Source organism: Lycium barbarum, chromosome 6 (assembly GCF_019175385.1).
Source record: "Lycium barbarum isolate Lr01 chromosome 6, ASM1917538v2, whole genome shotgun sequence".
Lineage (NCBI taxonomy): Eukaryota > Viridiplantae > Streptophyta > Magnoliopsida > Solanales > Solanaceae > Lycium > Lycium barbarum.
Window position 1 is genome coordinate 113,285,799 of NC_083342.1, and position 17,563 is coordinate 113,303,361.

At 37.3% G+C, this 17,563-nt stretch overlaps 1 protein-coding gene, 1 non-coding gene and 1 pseudogene across 2 annotated transcripts; 1 reads left to right on the forward strand and 2 right to left on the reverse strand.

Annotated features, from left to right (window-relative positions):
- Nucleotides 1–4,626: 4,626 nt before the first annotated feature.
- LOC132645598 (FT-interacting protein 3-like) lies at nt 4,627–9,732 on the forward strand. Its single transcript, XM_060362669.1, has 2 exons — nt 4,627–4,817; nt 6,285–9,732. The coding sequence occupies exon 2, from the start codon at nt 6,357–6,359 to the stop codon at nt 9,387–9,389; it is 3,033 nt and encodes a 1,010-aa protein (XP_060218652.1). The 5' UTR covers nt 4,627–4,817; nt 6,285–6,356; the 3' UTR covers nt 9,390–9,732.
- On the reverse strand, nt 5,613–5,727 carry LOC132601022 (U6atac minor spliceosomal RNA; annotated as a pseudogene).
- A 5,319-nt stretch (nt 9,733–15,051) lies between the features above and the next one.
- Nucleotides 15,052–15,158, reverse strand: LOC132600927 (small nucleolar RNA R71). The gene has a single exon (XR_009567384.1). It is a non-coding gene; the product is annotated as a small nucleolar RNA R71 (small nucleolar RNA).
- Nucleotides 15,159–17,563: the final 2,405 nt, after the last annotated feature.

Sequence of the window (17,563 nt, forward strand, 5' to 3'; positions counted from 1 at the left end):
TTTCTGTTTACCAGGAAACTCCTTGGCAGGCCAGTCAGTCAAAGTCAATGCTTTTATTTAACAAATTAAATCAAGTACGCCTGAAAAATGATATTCCTCCCGTTCACTTTTACTTATCTACTTTTAATTTTATAGGCTTTTTAAAAATTAATAAATAAAATATATAATTTACTATAATACGTATATTAATTAGTGTATAGTCTCATAAGACTTAGAAAGTGATTTAAAAATGAGTAATTAATATAAATGTAAAATAAGAAAAAAAATTATTTTTTAATATGTTAAAATTGACAAATAAAAATTTATTTTTAATACATTAAATAAGTAAAAGTGGACGGAGAGAGTATAAAAATGGGGTAAGCTAAACTGCCGCCTCTGCTGACTTTTCCCTGCGTTTCTCAAATTTATATCTTCTAATATAATGTTCATTGAAATTTATAAAAAATAAAACATATCTGCCCTTAAATTTGTACTTTTGTTCTGACACTCGGACTCGGTGATCTGAGTCCAAATTTAAATTTTGTGGTTTAATAAACTATCCTCCTTCCAGTTAATTTTTGAAAAAAGAAGAAATGGTAAGCCCTACCTCAATTGAGATGACACTGCAACCACTAATAAAGTATCTAATATCTTTTCGAATAATTTTGATTGACTCATATTGATTAAAACTACTTTATGACGTGAACAACGTGACCTAATAAAAAGAAATAAGGTAGAGCACGCATCCGTACTGCTATAATATTTCATTATTTTAAAAAAGGAAAAAAGAAAAAAAAAATAGAAAGAACTCCAGATCAATTTGCTGAACGTCTACATCTCAAAAATTCATGGTATTAAACTCTCGATCAGTAGCGGACCCAAAATATATATTAAGGAGTGTTAAAAAATATAATTGCATTGCTATCCAAGTTCAAACTCACAACTTTAGGCAAATTTAGCAAGCCCTCCACCACTGTGCTAAACCATCAGGTTGTGTTAAGGGGTTTCAACAATTATATACATACTTATAAAATTAAAATTTTCCTAATCTATCCAATATAATTTTTTGGCGAAGGGGTGTCGCTTGAAACCGACCCCTTGACACCCCTCTGGCAAGGATAGCTCCGCCCCTACTTCCGGTGATTCACCGTGGATTATAACAAGGTAAGTTTTTGGCGAAACGCTAGAGATTGACCTCCAACTTGTAACTCAAATAAATAAACTGACGGTGTGAATGATTTTATTTGTGCAAATTACATAAGAGCGCGAAATAATATATTAGTATTTGTGATCGTCGAATTGTTTGAAAAACGACAAATACCGTAATATAAATAAGCAATTACGGTTTATAACATGGGACAAAATATTACTACCTCTGTCCCAATTTATGTGATACACTTTTCTTTTTAGTCTATCCCAAAAAGAATGATACATTTCTATCTTTAAAAATAATTTGACTTGAAATTTTTCCTTTCACTCTTAATGAGATGATTTACAACTACATAAATATCTTTGACTTATTTTAGATTACAAATTTTAAAAATCTTCATTTCTTTCTTAAATTTTATATCTAGTCAAACTATATCACATAAGTCGGGACGGGGGAGTACTAGCTTTTTTATAATCAACTATGCAAAATTATGCAATTTAAATAGTACTGATTATATATAAGATTGGACAGGAAAAACATTATCTTTTTGATAATCAAACATGCACTCCGAAGATACGAAGAAAATAAAAACAGAGAGGTGAATCTTAACCACGGACCACAGTGGAGTGAATCGGAAATGACATGATTTCAATGGTTGAATAACATTTCATTAATGAATACACAAGAAGTTTTAATAATATAAAATTTTATAATTTACCTTGATTAGTTAGTACAGATAGTATATATATATACTATTCTCTCAATTTATTATTGGATTATAACAAATTAATACTATGATTTAACTAAACACTCAATATAGGTAAGTATTTTTCCATAGCGGTCATTGTCTGACTGAAGAAAATTTCCTTTTTTGGTTCTAACCGCGTTGATGTGAAGTTCGGAACCAAAATGCCCCAAAAAAACATTTTGAACCAAAATACCCCAACAAAAAAAAAGTTACCAAAGTATCCATAGCGCAGTAAAATATTGCGCTATAGCACTAACGGAGACGGAGCCGTTAAGTGCTATAGCGCAGTATTTTACTGTGTTATAGAAAAAAAATATTTTTTTTGGTACTTCTATAACACAGTAAAATAATGCGTTATAGAAGTACCAAAAAAAAAAAAATTTCTTTCTATAACGCAGTAAAATACTGCGTTATAGAAGTACCAATTTTTTTTTTTGTATACTGCGTTATATAAACAGTACAAAAAATAAAATTGGCCAACTTTATTTTTTGCAACACTTAGTGTTATTTTTCATACTTTGACCAATAATTAGTCGTGTGTCAAGATTCCGAAACGTCAATATTTTATATAGAACCTGATATTTTTTTCTGCGTACAATAATGTAGGCCCAATACATCAAGGATACGTAGACGTTCGGATCGTCATATTAGGGGTTGAAAAGGTGCCCGAAGTAAGTTTTGTTTGAAAAAACTTAGTGTTTTTTCCATACTTTGACCAATGATTAGTCGTGTGTCAAGACTCCGAAACGTCAATATTTTATATAGAACCTGATATTTTTTTCTGCGTACAATAATGTAGGTCCAATACATCAAGGATACGTAGACGTTCGGATCGTCATATTAGGGGTTGAAAAGGTGCCCGAAGTAAGTTTTGTTTGAAAAAACTTAGTGTTTTTTCCATACTTTGACCAATGATTAGTCGTGTGTCAAGACTCAGAAACGTCAATATTTTATATAGAACATGATATTTTTTTCTGCGTACAATAATGTAGGCTCAATACATCAAGGATACGTAGACGTTCGGATAGTCGTTTTAGGAGTTGAAAAGGTACCCGAAGTAAGTTTTGTTTGGAAACTTTAGGGTGTTTTATTTTTTAAGATTTTGATTTAAGCGTGTTATTTTTTAATCAAGACATAACTTTATTTTGAATATAAATATAAAAAATATATGGACAAAAACTAGTTGTAAAGTCGTGAAACTTTAGATGGTCATAACTTTGCGCTCGAACGTCCGTTTTACGCGTTTTTTTTGTTTTTTGAACTTGCGTATTTTTTCGAGATCTATGCGGACAAATGACCACAAGGCGGTTTGGCCGAGCCGATTTTAAAAAAAACGCCTTTTATCCCATTCAATTTCGATTTTCCCCCAAATAGGCATGAAATTTTCAGTTTTATTTACTTATAAGATGGTGATACGCAATAAATTTCAACGTAAAAATTCCGGGGTAATGTAGCTGTGAATGTTAATTTCACTTCTACGGTTTCAATTTTTGAAAATAAAGCTGACTAATTTTCTCGACACATAAAGTTGACTAAACTAACCTTACAGTCAAACACTAAGTTTTATCAAACAAAACTTACTTCGGGCACCTTTTCAACCCCTAAAATGACGATCCGAACGTCTACGTATCCTTGATGTATTGGGCCTACATTATTGTACGCAGAAAAAAATATCAGGTTCTATATAAAATATTGACGTTTCAGAGTCTTGACACACGACTAATCATTGGTCAAAGTATGGAAAAAACACTAAGTTTTTTCAAACAAAACTTACTTCGGACACCTTTTCAATCCCTAAAATGACGATCCGAACGTTTACGTATCCTTGATGTATTGAGCCTACATTATTGTACGCAGAAAAAAATATCAGGTTCTATATAAAATATTGACGTTTCGGAATCTTGACACACGACTAATTATTGGTCAAAGTATGAAAAATAACACTAAGTGTTGCAAAAAATAAAGTCGGCCAATTTTTTTTTTGTACTGTTTATATAACACAGTATTTTACTGCGTTATACAAAAAAAAATTGGTACTTCTATAACGCAGTATTTTACTGCGTTATAGAAAGAAATTTTTTTTTTGGTACTTCTATAACGCAATATTTTACTGCGTTATAGAAGTACCAAATTTTTTTTTTTCTATAACGCAGTAAAATACTGCGCTATAGCACTTAACGGCTCCGTCTCCGTTAGTGCTATAGAGCAGTATTTTACTGCGCTATGAGTACTTTGGTAATTTTTTTTTTTATTGGGGTATTTTGGTTCAAAATGTTTTTTTTTTGGGCATTTTGATTCCGGACTCGTTGATGTGAACCCCCAAATTTCCAAACAAGAACGAAAAAAGAAAAAGAAAAAAAAAACAGAAAAATCGAAATAAAAAAGGAAACGCAAAAAAGGAAAATAAATAGTGACGAAAGATAGTGATATTATTTGGACCAATAGAGAAGTGGTGGACCATTCAAATGCTTTGTCAGTACTTGTCCTTTTATGTTGCCATTTTTGTACCGCAACTTCTGCTAAAATAAAAAAGGATTTTTAAAATATTTATATGACTGTAAATTATTTTTAAATATAATTTTTTTAATTTTATTAGGCAAGAGCGAGTATTATTCAATCTTTTTCTTCTTTTGCTAGTGTACATGTAACATGTAAGCAGGGGCAGGTATAGAAATATTTTTAATTTTGTCCGTAACTAATATTCAACAATTTATGTCGTTTTCCACGACACTGATGACTGAACATATCTCCGTCTCTTTCCTTGCACCATCTTCAACCAATTCCTTCATTTTCTTCTTATTATTAATTACTTTTCCTCCTCTTTTTTTTTCATGGTGAACAAATAAAGGGGTCCTTTTTTCTTTTGAAGTTGAGAATCAAAGAATATTGAGAACACATATAGATTATATTCAAAAGAAGATTCAGTTGAGAAGAAAAAAGGTGCACCTTTTATTCTTTTTTAATTCTTCTTTTTGTTTTCCTGTTATTATTCTGCTAGGATCTTGGTCTATATCTAATACTGTTTGATTTATCTTTCTCTGTGTCACTGTGTATAGTTCATTTTGTTGCTTACTTGTCATACTACTGTATTTTTCCTTCTTTGTTAGATTATCTTGTGTTGAAATCAGATGATAAATCAACTTTCTTTTTTCACAAAAAGGAGTTTATTTTTTACTTTTTAATTAGTGTTAGGTGTCTAAAAAGGTATCTGCTCAGCTGTCTACTTTTTGTGTAAGTTGAGTTATTATTTTCAATTTATGTTTGTGGGTGTTTTTTGTTCCTTCAGAAATCAGTAGTTTTGTGAAACAAGGATTGGCTTCTATCTCTTACATGTCTTAGGTGAACTTTGATGGCCACCATGATTTGCAAGTATATAACAGTTTCTTAGAAGCTTAACAGAATTTGTTGGCCTGAAGTGGGGTCACATTAATAAAAAGAGTTAAACAAATCTATGTCCTAAAATGATTTGTGAAAGTACAGGAAAAACTGTCAAAGATTCTACAGAAAGTACCTCAAGGTTGATTCAGATTCTTCTTGTTTCTCAATCTTGAGTTGGCTTTTGATAAGAGAACTTTAAGGATATTCTGTGACATCTTCATCAAAAGGGGTCTTTTGTTACGGTTAAGTTATCTATATCCTCAAAGATTCCTCTGTCCAATCTTCTCCTACAAAAGATGGTTGATTTTCTTGCTTTGACTGTTAACTCTTTTTTGTTTTATATTAATTTCCAACGTTAAAAAGAAGATTAAAAAGCAAGTAGTGATCGGATGAGTCTGATAATAGGCAAAGCTTGAAAGCTGTTCCCTCTCTGTCAGGGAAGATGCCAACCATCTCTCCTTTCTACAAACACTTATACTATTTTACTCGTTTTTTTTACAAGTATTTGTTGTTTCTCCATAACTTAATATAAAAGATTCTCCCTTGTGACAACTGCCTGCTTTAGTTACTTTACAAACACTTCTTCTGGACAGAGCCTCCTTTCTTATATACTGTATAAATACTTTTCTGTTGAGTTGAGTATATGATGTCTCTTAAGTAGTGTGCCCTGACTTAATACCTCGAATCTTGTATTGATTGACGACAAAGAGTGCTTTATCTCTCTATCTCTCTCTGTTTCATTTTTTTGTTGATTGGTCTAGTGTCCTCAAGAAGATTATGTTATTCACGGAGTTTATCTTTGTATTTTAATGTTAGCTGGTGAAATGGAAGCTTTTAAAATGTTGTAGACTTGACTGCGTTTTTCTCTGATATGACAGTAAAGTAAAGTCAGGTCTGCTCCATTTGCTTCTTCATTTTGCTGCTGAATTGCAGTATCTTATCATTTTATGTAGTAGATTTTTGAAGTTTGCTTTATAGTGTTCCACTGTGAGAATATTCCCTAATGATGATATTAATGTTGTTTTGCAGTTTTCACCTACTTGACTGGATTTGCTCAATCTTCCCTCTTGAATTGATTCAGAACTATCCTAATTATACTCAATGAGTAACCTCAAGCTTGGGGTTGAAGTTGTTGGTGCCCACAATCTTTTGTCTAAAGATGGGCAAGGCTCTTCTAGTCCCTTTGTAGAGCTTCACTTTGATGGCCAAAAATTTCGCACCACAATCAAAGAAAGAGATCTGGACCCTGCTTGGAATGAGACTTTCTATTTCAACATTTCTGATCCTCATGACTTGTCCAGCCTCACACTTGAAGCTCTTGTTTACAACAACAACAAATCAAGCCATTCTAAATCATCCCTTGGGATGGTCAAGATCAATGGATCATCCTTTGTTCCATACTCAGATGCTGTTGTTTTGCATTACCCTTTGGAGAAGGCAGGCATTTTCTCGCGTGCTAGGGGAGAGCTTGGCCTGAAAGTCTTTGTAACTGATGATCCATCGGTTAGGGTATCAAACTCATATCCTGCAACGGATTCTTCATCATATATCAGTTCCCTTTCAAGCCCAAGTGATGAACGTACACAACATGTTCCGGATTTCATCTCTGAACCAGTCGCTAATGATAAAAAAGGGTCTAGGCGTACATTCCACCACCTGCCAAACGCAAAGCACCAACAACAAGAGCCTTATTCTTCCTTTGCAGATTCCCATCAACCGACAAGGTTTGGGTCTGATCAGATGAAATCTACCTCTCAGGGGCCGAAAATAGTGCGGATGTACTCAGGTTCATCTTCACAGCAGCCAGTTGAATATTCACTGAAAGAGACAAGCCCTGTCCTTGGAGGAGGGCGTATAGTGGGGGGCCGAGTTATTCGAGGTGGCAGAACATCCGGCACATATGACCTTGTTGAGCCTATGCAATTCCTGTTTGTAAGAGTCGTGAAAGCACAAGATTTGCCTTCTAAAGATATCACAGGAAGTCTTGACCCTTATGTTGAAGTAAGAGTTGGGAACTACAAAGGAGTCACACAACACTTTGAGAAAACTCAAAGTCCAGAATGGAATACGGTGTTTGCTTTTGCTAAAGAAAGAATGCAGTCATCTGTTTTGGATGTTGTGGTTAAAGACAAGGATATGTTGAAAGATGACTTTGTTGGGATTGTTCGAGTTGATCTGCATGAAGTTCCAACCCGAGTTCCTCCAGATAGTCCATTGGCTCCAGAGTGGTATCGCTTGGAAAACAAGAAAGGGGAGAAAAAGAAGGGGGAACTGATGTTCGCAGTGTGGATTGGTACACAGGCTGATGAAGCATTTCCTGATGCTTACCATACAGATGTAGCTAGTCCAATAAATATGTCGGTGCCGTCCACGCAAATCCGCGGGAAAGTGTATCATTCTCCTAGGCTGTGGTATGTTCGTGTCAATGTTATTGAAGCACAAGACTTAATTCTGTCAGAGAAAAATCGTTTTCCTGATGTCTATGTGAAGGCTCGGATTGGTAACCAGGTGCTGAGGACTAAACCAATTAGATCTCAAACAATGAATGCTATGTGGAATGAGGAACTGATGTTTGTTGCTGCTGAACCGTTTGAAGAACATTTGATACTTTCAGTTGAGGATCGTGTTGCTTCCAACAAAGATGAGGCCCTGGGAATGGTCATTATACCATTAAACACTGTTGAAAGGCGAGCAGATGATCGATTTGTTCGATCAAGATGGTATAACCTCCAAGAACCAGGTTCGGTTGAGATTGAAGAGCCAAAGAAGAAAGATAAGTTCTCCAGTAGGGTCCATCTTCGTGTATCACTGGATGGAGGATACCATGTACTTGATGAGTCAACTCATCATAGTAGCGATCTCCGACCGACAATAAAGCAGCTGTGGAAGCCATCAATTGGTATCTTGGAATTAGGTATCCTGAATGTTGATGGACTAAACCCATCAAAAACAAGAGATGGAAGGGGTACAACAGATACGTATTGTGTGGCCAAGTATGGTCACAAGTGGGTGCGGACCAGGACAGTTATTGACAGCTTAAATCCAAAGTTTAATGAGCAATACACTTGGGAAGTCTATGATCCAGCTACTGTTCTGACAGTTGGGGTGTTTGACAATGGACAGCTTGAAGAAAAAGGTTCAAATGGCAAAAGAGACATGAGAATTGGGAAGGTTCGCATTCGGGTCTCAACACTTGAAACTGGTCGAGTATACACACATACTTATCCATTGCTTGTCCTTCACCCGTCGGGTGTGAAGAAGATGGGAGAACTGCATCTTGCCATACGATTTTCATGTACATCAATGGTCAACATGATGTTTCAATATTCTAAACCGCTTTTACCAAAAATGCATTATGTGAAGCCATTGTCTGTAGCACAGCAAGATATTCTGCGACATCAAGCTGTAAATATTGTTGCTGCGCGGCTAAGCCGTGCAGAACCTCCTCTCAGAAAAGAAGTGGTTGAATACATGAGTGATGCAGATGCGCACCTGTGGAGCATGAGGCGCAGCAAAGCAAACTTTTTCAGGCTGATGTCCGTCTTTAGTGGATTATTCTCTGTTGGGAAATGGTTCGGAGATGTATGCATGTGGAAGAATCCTATCGCGACATCATTAGTACATGTTCTCTTCCTTATGCTTGTCTGTTTCCCAGAATTAATCCTTCCAACAGTGTTTCTGTACATGTGCCTAATAGGGATTTGGAACTATCGGTACCGGCCGAGGTACCCTCCTCATATGAACACAAGAATATCACATGCTGATTCAACACATCCTGATGAGCTTGATGAGGAATTCGACACCTTTCCTACATCACGGAGTTCAGAACTTGTTAGGATGAGGTATGATCGTCTGAGAAGTCTGGCTGGTCGAATTCAGACAGTAGTAGGAGATGTGGCCACGCAAGGTGAGCGAATCCAGGCACTGCTTAGTTGGCGAGACCCCCGTGCCACTGTACTATTTATTTTATTCTGCCTGGTCGCTGCCATTGTGTTGTATGAAACACCTTTTCAGGTGCTTGCTGTCCTGTCTGGATTTTATGTGATGAGGCATCCCAGGTTCCGCCACAAATTGCCATCAGCACCCCTAAATTTCTTCCGCCGACTTCCAGCTAAGACTGATAGTATGCTATAGGTTTCTGGTGTTATGTGGAAAGTTTTCTGAAATCTGATTTTAATCATTGCCCTCAAGGAAAATTTTGTCATATTGCCAAGGAGTTGAACAAATTTCGGGAACCTGAAAGTAAGACCGGGAAACCAAAGAAATATTCAAAGTTTGATTTGTTTCTATATGTTGTGCAGTAAGTTAGTTGCATGGAATGTAATTGAATTAGGCAAAGGTACTGAGAATCACGCGTGTTTGTATATCAAATTTGTACTGTTTATTTTCTATTAAGTGCATACAATCCAGTTGATATTGTATATCTTTTCCATACTTGGATCTTGATAATATCCAATGTAAAATCCGTGTTTGATTATATACCGCATTCTTAGCTTGAGAACTTTTTTCTTAAACGAGTAACTTGTATTGTCTTGAATAACTATCCGTGATACATGCAAGAATGCTTCAATTCCCGATGATAAAGGAACTTCTGAACAAGAAAACAGCTCACTTGTATGCCCTGTATTTGGTTATAGAGTTCACGGGAGAACAAAGGCAGGAAGAATTTGGTGGCCAAGGAGAAATTCTATATAGTTGACCATTGATCTTGAATGATCACATCACTGAACCAACCGTGGTAGTGGTATGTTATTTGAATGGTATTTCCGACAATGGTTGCAACTGGCAAAATAGTTCTAACTAAAAAAGCACAAGTATCAAAATTCAATGAGTTGAAGGCTAATTTTCTATTCCACTGCACAATATGTTCTTTTCCATGGAGAAAAATTAACTTCAGCAGGCAGCAGTTAGAAGCTTGTACTAAAATCAAGACTCTGGTTTCCTTAGTTTTTACCTTATTAATAAAAGAAATACAGATAATAGAATATAGGTGTAGACTATAAAATTCGCGTCGAGAAAATAATAATCAAGACAGGAAAATATCGCAACAATCGTTGTACTATTTGATTTCAGAATATAAGTGTTACAATCTCTATGATTCCTTTGATTCGTCTTTTCAATAATAAATTCAAGGGCTTTTGAGCTTGATCTTGAACTGATGGATTTGATCTTGACTTGTACTTGAATTCAAGGGCTTTTGAGCTTGATCTTGAATCTGGTGGTCTTGATCTTGAACTTGTACTTGGATTCACGGGCTTGAAGCTTGATCTTTAATCTCCGTCTTGATCTCTAGAACTTCTAGAGAAATACTTGAATGCTTTTAGCTTGTAGAAAAATCTGCGGTGTTTGATTTACGAGCTCTCCCTGGCTTCTTGTTAGAATTTCTGTCCCCTTTTCTGAATTATGAGAGCCCTATTTATAGTTGTAGGATAGAGGAGTTGTGATAAAGACGAACTTCTTTCGGCCAGTCAGATTTCAGTTGACGTGGCGATATTTGATTGGTCGGAACATGTCACTTGTACACGTGGCACACTTTCAATGGCCTTTGATTTAACTAGGCATGCTGCATCATTCTGACACGTGGCATGACCCTATTGGCTTTTTCATTTGACTTGTCACGCCACGCCATTTGACACGTGACACCAAATTGGGCCTCTTGGATAAGATGACGCCTTCGGCTTGGAAAAGTGGGCACCTCATTTGTAGCCAAATCAATGGACTAGCCCAACAAAATCGTATCATTAATTAAAGCCATATTTATTGGACTTAAATAATTAATCCAATTATATTAATCCATAATTTTTGTTTGGACTAATATATCTTGAATTTAATATAATCTGAATTTCTTGAAGATTTAAATTTAATACAATTTCACTATCCACAAATGCCCTACTTTAAGACTTATCGAGGTATAGACTTGTCGAATATAAAAAGATGTCTTGAAGTATTATTGAATCACTGACTTTGAACTGCAGGTCAAGAAAATGCCCATTATACCCTTCGTTCTTGAGATTTTAACGCCAATCCACGTTTGTACATGCGGTATATTTAATATTTATAAATCACGTACATATGAAATTCTTGGCATATGGACCTAATAGTACCAAAGGTTCCAATTTCCTTTAATGAAAGAAGGATCCAACATTTAAGGAAAATATTTTGACTTTGACGTGCTTGGTGCTGCACCGACTGTAGCCCTTTTCCTTTCCCTTCTCAATTGAATTGAGACATAGTCTTTCAAACCAACTAGGACTCCTTATTGAATTATTATTGGATTAGGAGTGGATAACCGTCATTACCCATCTATAAATAGGGATATGCTCTCCAATATTTTTTCATCAGTTGCAGCTTCTCAAGTCACGGTGAGTGTAATTTCTCCCCTCTTTTTCCTGTGTTGTCTTCTTTTTTTTTTTTTTTTTTTTTTAGGTCCAACACAAAAAGTTCATCAGAGATCAACTTAATTTGCGAGAGAATAATATTACCTCCGATATCTTAAGACTGACATGCGGCATCCTTTTATTGATATATTCATGAAGCAATTAGCTTAGGATGCGAGAGAATAATATTACCTCCGACATCTTAAGACTGATGAGTGGTAGCCTTTTATTGATATATCCATGACACCATCAACTTAGAGTGCGAGAGATTAACATTGCCTCCGACACTTTGAGACTGACAAGTTGGGTTCCTTTTAATGACGTATCATCAAACAATCAGCTTAGGGTGCGAAAGATTAACATTGCCTCCGACACTTTGAGACTGACATGTTGGGCTCCTTTTAATGACGTATCATGAAACAATCAGCTTAGGGTGCGAGAGATTAACATTGCCTCCGACACATTGAAACTAACAAGTTCTTGCTCAAGAAGATGGAATGCCCTTACCGATGGAATGCTCTTATTGACGAATACCCTTATCCGTGGAATGCCCATATCGACGGCTTGCCTTTATGATGGAATGTTCAGATCGATGGAACTCTCATATTGATGGAATGCATTTATCGATGGAGTACCCTTAACAACGGAATACTAAAGGACAAATTCACGATGCCAATTTTTCATCTCGATGAGACATCAAAGGAAAAATCCACGACGCCAAATATCCACATCGACAGAACATCAAAAGATAAATCCACGATGCCAAATATTCATATCGACAGAATATCAAACAGCAAATCAACGACGCCAAATATCCATATCAACGGATTATCAAAGGACTAATCCACTATGCCAAATGTCCATATTGACGGACTATCAAAAGACAAATCCACAAAATAATCAGCTTAGGGTGCGAGAGATCAACATTGGCTCCGACACCTTGAGACTGACGAGTGGGGTTACTTTCAATGACGTATCCATGAAACATTCAGCTTATGGTACGAGAGATTAACATTGCCTCTGTCACCTTGAGACTGTCAAGTCTTGCTCAAGAAGATGGAATGCCATTACCAAGGGAATCACCATATCGACGGAATGTCCTTATCGACGGTTCGCCCTCATCGATGGAATGTTTATATCGACGGAAAGCCCTTAAAATGGAATGTTCATATCGATGGAACTCTCATATCGACAGAATGCCTTATCAACGGAGTACCCTTATCAACGGAATATTAAAGGATTCCACGACGCCAAATATCCATATCGACTGAATAGCAACGGGTAACTCCACGATGCAAAATATCCATATCAACCGAATATCAGAGGACAAATTCATAAAAAGGTGATGTGCCGTGAATTTTGGCACATTTTATGCCTTTGTAACTAGAAATGTTGCTTGATTTTAAGTGTTTTTATATTGTTTCTTATGTTATTTTTGTGTTTTATAGGGTTGATTAACTAAGGATCGGAAATGAGAAGTAATGCTGAAAAAACGGACAAATTGGAGCTAAGCGACGGTCCGTAACTCATGTTACGGACCGTAACGGTGTCCGTAACTCATGTTACGGTTCGTACCATTGAACCGTAACAGGGCCTAAATTTCCAGAAAGTTTTCATTGAAACCATCAGTGTTACGGTGTTGTGTTACGGTCCGTAACTCATGCTACGGTCCGTAACAAGTCACCGTAACAGGAGCTAAAATTCCAGAGAGTTTTCAATGAAACCATCAGTGTTACGGTGTAGTGTTACGGTCCGTAACATGTCACCGTAACAGGGCCCAAATTTCCAGAGAGTTGCCAAGTAAAGTCACAAGTGACGCCTCAGAGGACGGACCGTAACACAGGTTACGGTCCGTCGCGTGATGGCCGTAACAACAAGTGGTCAAATGACGAAATGAAGGACGGACCGTAACCTGAGTTACGGTCCGTAACAATGCGGCGTAAGGGCATTTTTGTCCAGAAACTTGGCGCGATTTTTGGCTCTATAAATACATAATGCAGGGTTTTAATTCATTATTCAGATTTTATTTTAGAGGCACAAACCCTAGGTCTTTAATCTTGAAGTGGTTGGAGCATTTAAGGCAACAACTTCACTCTCATTCCATCTTGTATTAGCATTGTAAGTGTATTATGTTAATCTTTAAGCTTTTTCTGTCAAGAAACATTATGAGTAGCTAATTTCAATTCTAAGGTTGTGAATCCCATGATGGGTATTATGTGAATGGGTTTCTATTATTGATATATGCATAATGGTTGTTGTTATTTATTCTATCTTTGAGTTGTAACGTTGGGTAATGATTGCAAGCATTAGCCGAAGCCATTATATTGACTTTTCTTGGGAAAGAGAGTCAATATCGGTAAGATTGAATAACAATGACTCGAGGCGTTAACCCTCGTTTAATAGACTAACTTAGGAATAAGAATAAGTCTAAATTGGCATTATTGGTCGCTCTTCGATTGTAACTCTTTTATATTCGGAAGAATCATAAAGAGGAAATACTGCTTAACTGTTGGGAAACATTAAGAAGTCTTTAAGAGACCAAGTGCATATTCATAGAACAACCATTAGAAGTATATCACTTTGAAACCTGAAGCATAATATCTAATCAAATTGGGGAACACAGCCTTAGTCTCTCTCTCACATTAATTACATTTTAAGTCAAAGTATTCAATTACATTATTCAACAATCAATTCAAACTATCCGGAATAGGATTAAAGCATTTAAAGACTGGTATCGCATACGATTAGTACTCTTTTCTCTCCATATTCCCTGTGGGATTCGACCCCAACCTTGTTGGGTTACTATATTTGACAACGTTCGCTTTACACCATTAATAGGTGTAATTTGAGCGTATCAAATTTTGGCGCCGTTGCCGGGGAATACGGTTTAGAAATTACTAATTGTTGTGTACTATTCTTTAAAACTTTTTCTATTCCATCACACCTCGTTTGCTGTTTTAGTGAACCAGGTGAACATGGCAGGAAGACCCCATCGCAATCAAGGAAACTAAGGGGGAATCCAAGTGAACCATCCTGCACCAGAAGAAGAGGAGGATGAGAATGTATTTGCGGAATTCATCGACGAAGCTGATTATGCTTCAGCCGTAGTTCCGCCTAGAACAGGAAATGCAAATTTCAAAATTGATAGTTCTATCTATCAGCTATTGAAACTTGAAGGCTATTTCTGAAATTCTTCGGAGGACTGTCCACTTCGACACCTGAAGAATTTCGTGCATGTATGTTCTCAACAATCTCAAGGTGTTGTTCGTGTTGATGCACTGCGGTTACGGGTTTTCAAATATTCCTTGGCTGGCCAAGCGAGGGAATGGTATGAAAAGCTACCCAGCAATACTATTCACACCTGGAACGAGTTGGCCAATATATTTTTAAAAAAATGGTTCCCACCAAGCAAAAAGGCTGAGCTTCGGGACAAGATCTTTGGGTTCAAACAACTTCCGGGGGAACAGTTATATGCAGCATGGGAGCGTTTCAAATATTATCTAGCTCAATCTCCGACTCATGGATTTACGGATGCAATCCTCACCGAGAAGTTCTACAAGGGGCTAGATACCATGAATCAAATAGTTGTCAATACTGCAGCTGGGGGATGCTTCATGGACAAATCCTTTGTCAACATCACCAGGTTGCTCGACAAGCTTACTACCCACAATCAAGCCTGTCATTCGAGTGATAGCGAAGTTCTATCATATGGTAGTCCCTCTGCTACCACGGTGGCCAAAGAAAATCATGAGCGAGATCATGCATTCGCTCAATTGCAAACCACCGTGGATTTATTATCGAAAAGGCTTATGGAGAAAGAAGCCAAAGGTGTGAATGTTGTCAACGAGATGCCACCTCATGCGCCCGGAATGTACCAAGTCTCTGACGAAACTTATCTAGAAGGGCAGCCACAATATGAGGATGCTAATTATGTTAATAACTCGCAAGGGGGTTATCAACGGCAAAACTATCAAGGTCCCGGTAATCACCCATGGCAAAATCCTCAACAACAATTCCAAGGGAATAATTATGGAAGAAATGATCAGGGCAATCCTAATCAAGGGAATTACAACAACTATAATTATGGCAACAAGAGCTCCAACCCCTACATTCCACCTGGGGGGCAAGCATCCAATTCCCAACAATGGAGAGATAATTCAGCTAGCAACTCTGCTGGCAACACATCTAATGACTCTGCTGAATTAAAGAGTATGATGCAGAAAATGCTGATGAATCAAGACAGAACAGAGAGCACAATCAAGGGAATGTCTCAGGTCCAACTATCTCATTCAGCCTCCATTTAGAAGCTTGAAGCACAATTAAGAGACCTTTCCCGAGAAGTGCATACTCTTCATCGGGGACAACTACCGAGTGATACAGTTCCAAATCCAAAAGGTAGTGGAGTAAACTCTGTGGAGAATGTACTTGCTATTAGCACTAGAAGTGGAAAAATACTTCAAGAGGCTAATAAAAAGGTGATTGAGCTGGAGCAAATTGTTGAAGAAGAAGGGCAGCCTGATGTATCAAATGATATCGTGCAGGAAGAAGCAGGGGAGGAAGTCCCTATTGTAGCCGAAGAAGAGCAGAATCTTGATAACCCCAAGGCACCGGTGGAAAACCAGGAAAAGGGGAAGGAAAAATTTTCCGGTGCTCTTCGCCCTTTGAGCCAATTGTTTAAATCTTCACCGCCTTTTCCTCAAAGGCTGGTGAGAAAAACAGAAGATGAGAAGTGCCTGCGATTTTTTGATCAACTCAAGCAGTTGACGATGAACATTCTTTTCATGGATGCTGTCCAAAAAATGCCTAGCTTTGCTAAGTATTTGAAGGATCTCCTAACAAAGAAGAAAAATCCATTGAAACACGACACTGTGGGTATCACTCACCGTGTTAGTGCCATTCTTTCCAAAAGTAGAGTGCAAAAGAGGGAAGATCCTGGAGCATTCACAATTCCATGCACCATAGGGAAGCAAAAATTTTCCAGGGCTTTGTGTGATAACGGGGCTAGCATAAATCTTAAGCCCCTGGAAATTTTTAAGAGATCGGGGCTAGCGATGCCAAGGCCAACTACCATGAGGTTGCAGATGGCTGACAGATCGATAAAAAGGCCAGTTGGGGTAGTTGATGATGTGCTGGTTCAAATCGGAGAATTTCTACTGTCGGCAGATTTCGTGATTCTTGATTGTGCTATTGATCAAGAAATTCCTATTATTCTGGTAAGACCTTTCCTTGCCACAGGGAGGGCTCTTATAGACTCCGAAAAGCACAAAATAAAGTTCCGGGTGAACGATGAGGAGGTGACTTTTCACGCTAGTAAAGGCATGAAATTACCTAGTCCTTATCAAAGTATTTCAGTCATAAACTCTGTTGATGGGGTGGATGAAGCAGTGGAATTTAAAATGGAGGAAGAATGCTTGAGTGAAGCATTATTGACCATCTTGGTGAATTTTGATGCCGAACAAATGGAGGGATATAATGAGACAGTGAATTCACTCACCGGTCTGGGGTCTTACTCTTATGAGCCCAAGAAATTGTCTCTTGATTTAGAGAAACGAACAACTCCTCCAGCAAAACCATCAATTATTGAGCCACCGAAACTGGAACTCAAGAAACTACCATCCTATCTTAAATATGTATTTCTTGGAGAAAATGCTACTCTTCCAGTTATTGTGTCATCACTTCTGAATGAGGGCCAAATTCAAAGACTCATCGTAGTCTTGAGGAAGTATTTAAGAGCTTTGGGTTGGACTATTGCAGACATCCGGGGGATTCCCGCCGGAATTTGTGAGCACCGAATACAGTTGGAGGAGGAAAGTTCGCCGAGTGTTGAGCATCAGCGAAGATTAAATCCACCGATGCAAGAGGTGGTGAAGAAGGAAATTATTAAGTGGTTAGATGCTGGGGTGGTTTACCCGATTGCCAACAGTCCATGGG

What these genes read in the sequence shown, in the direction of transcription:
- LOC132645598 (XM_060362669.1), top strand. Translation starts at nt 6,357, where the DNA reads ATGAGTAACCTCAAGCTTGGGGTTGAAGTTGTTGGTGCCCACAATCTT.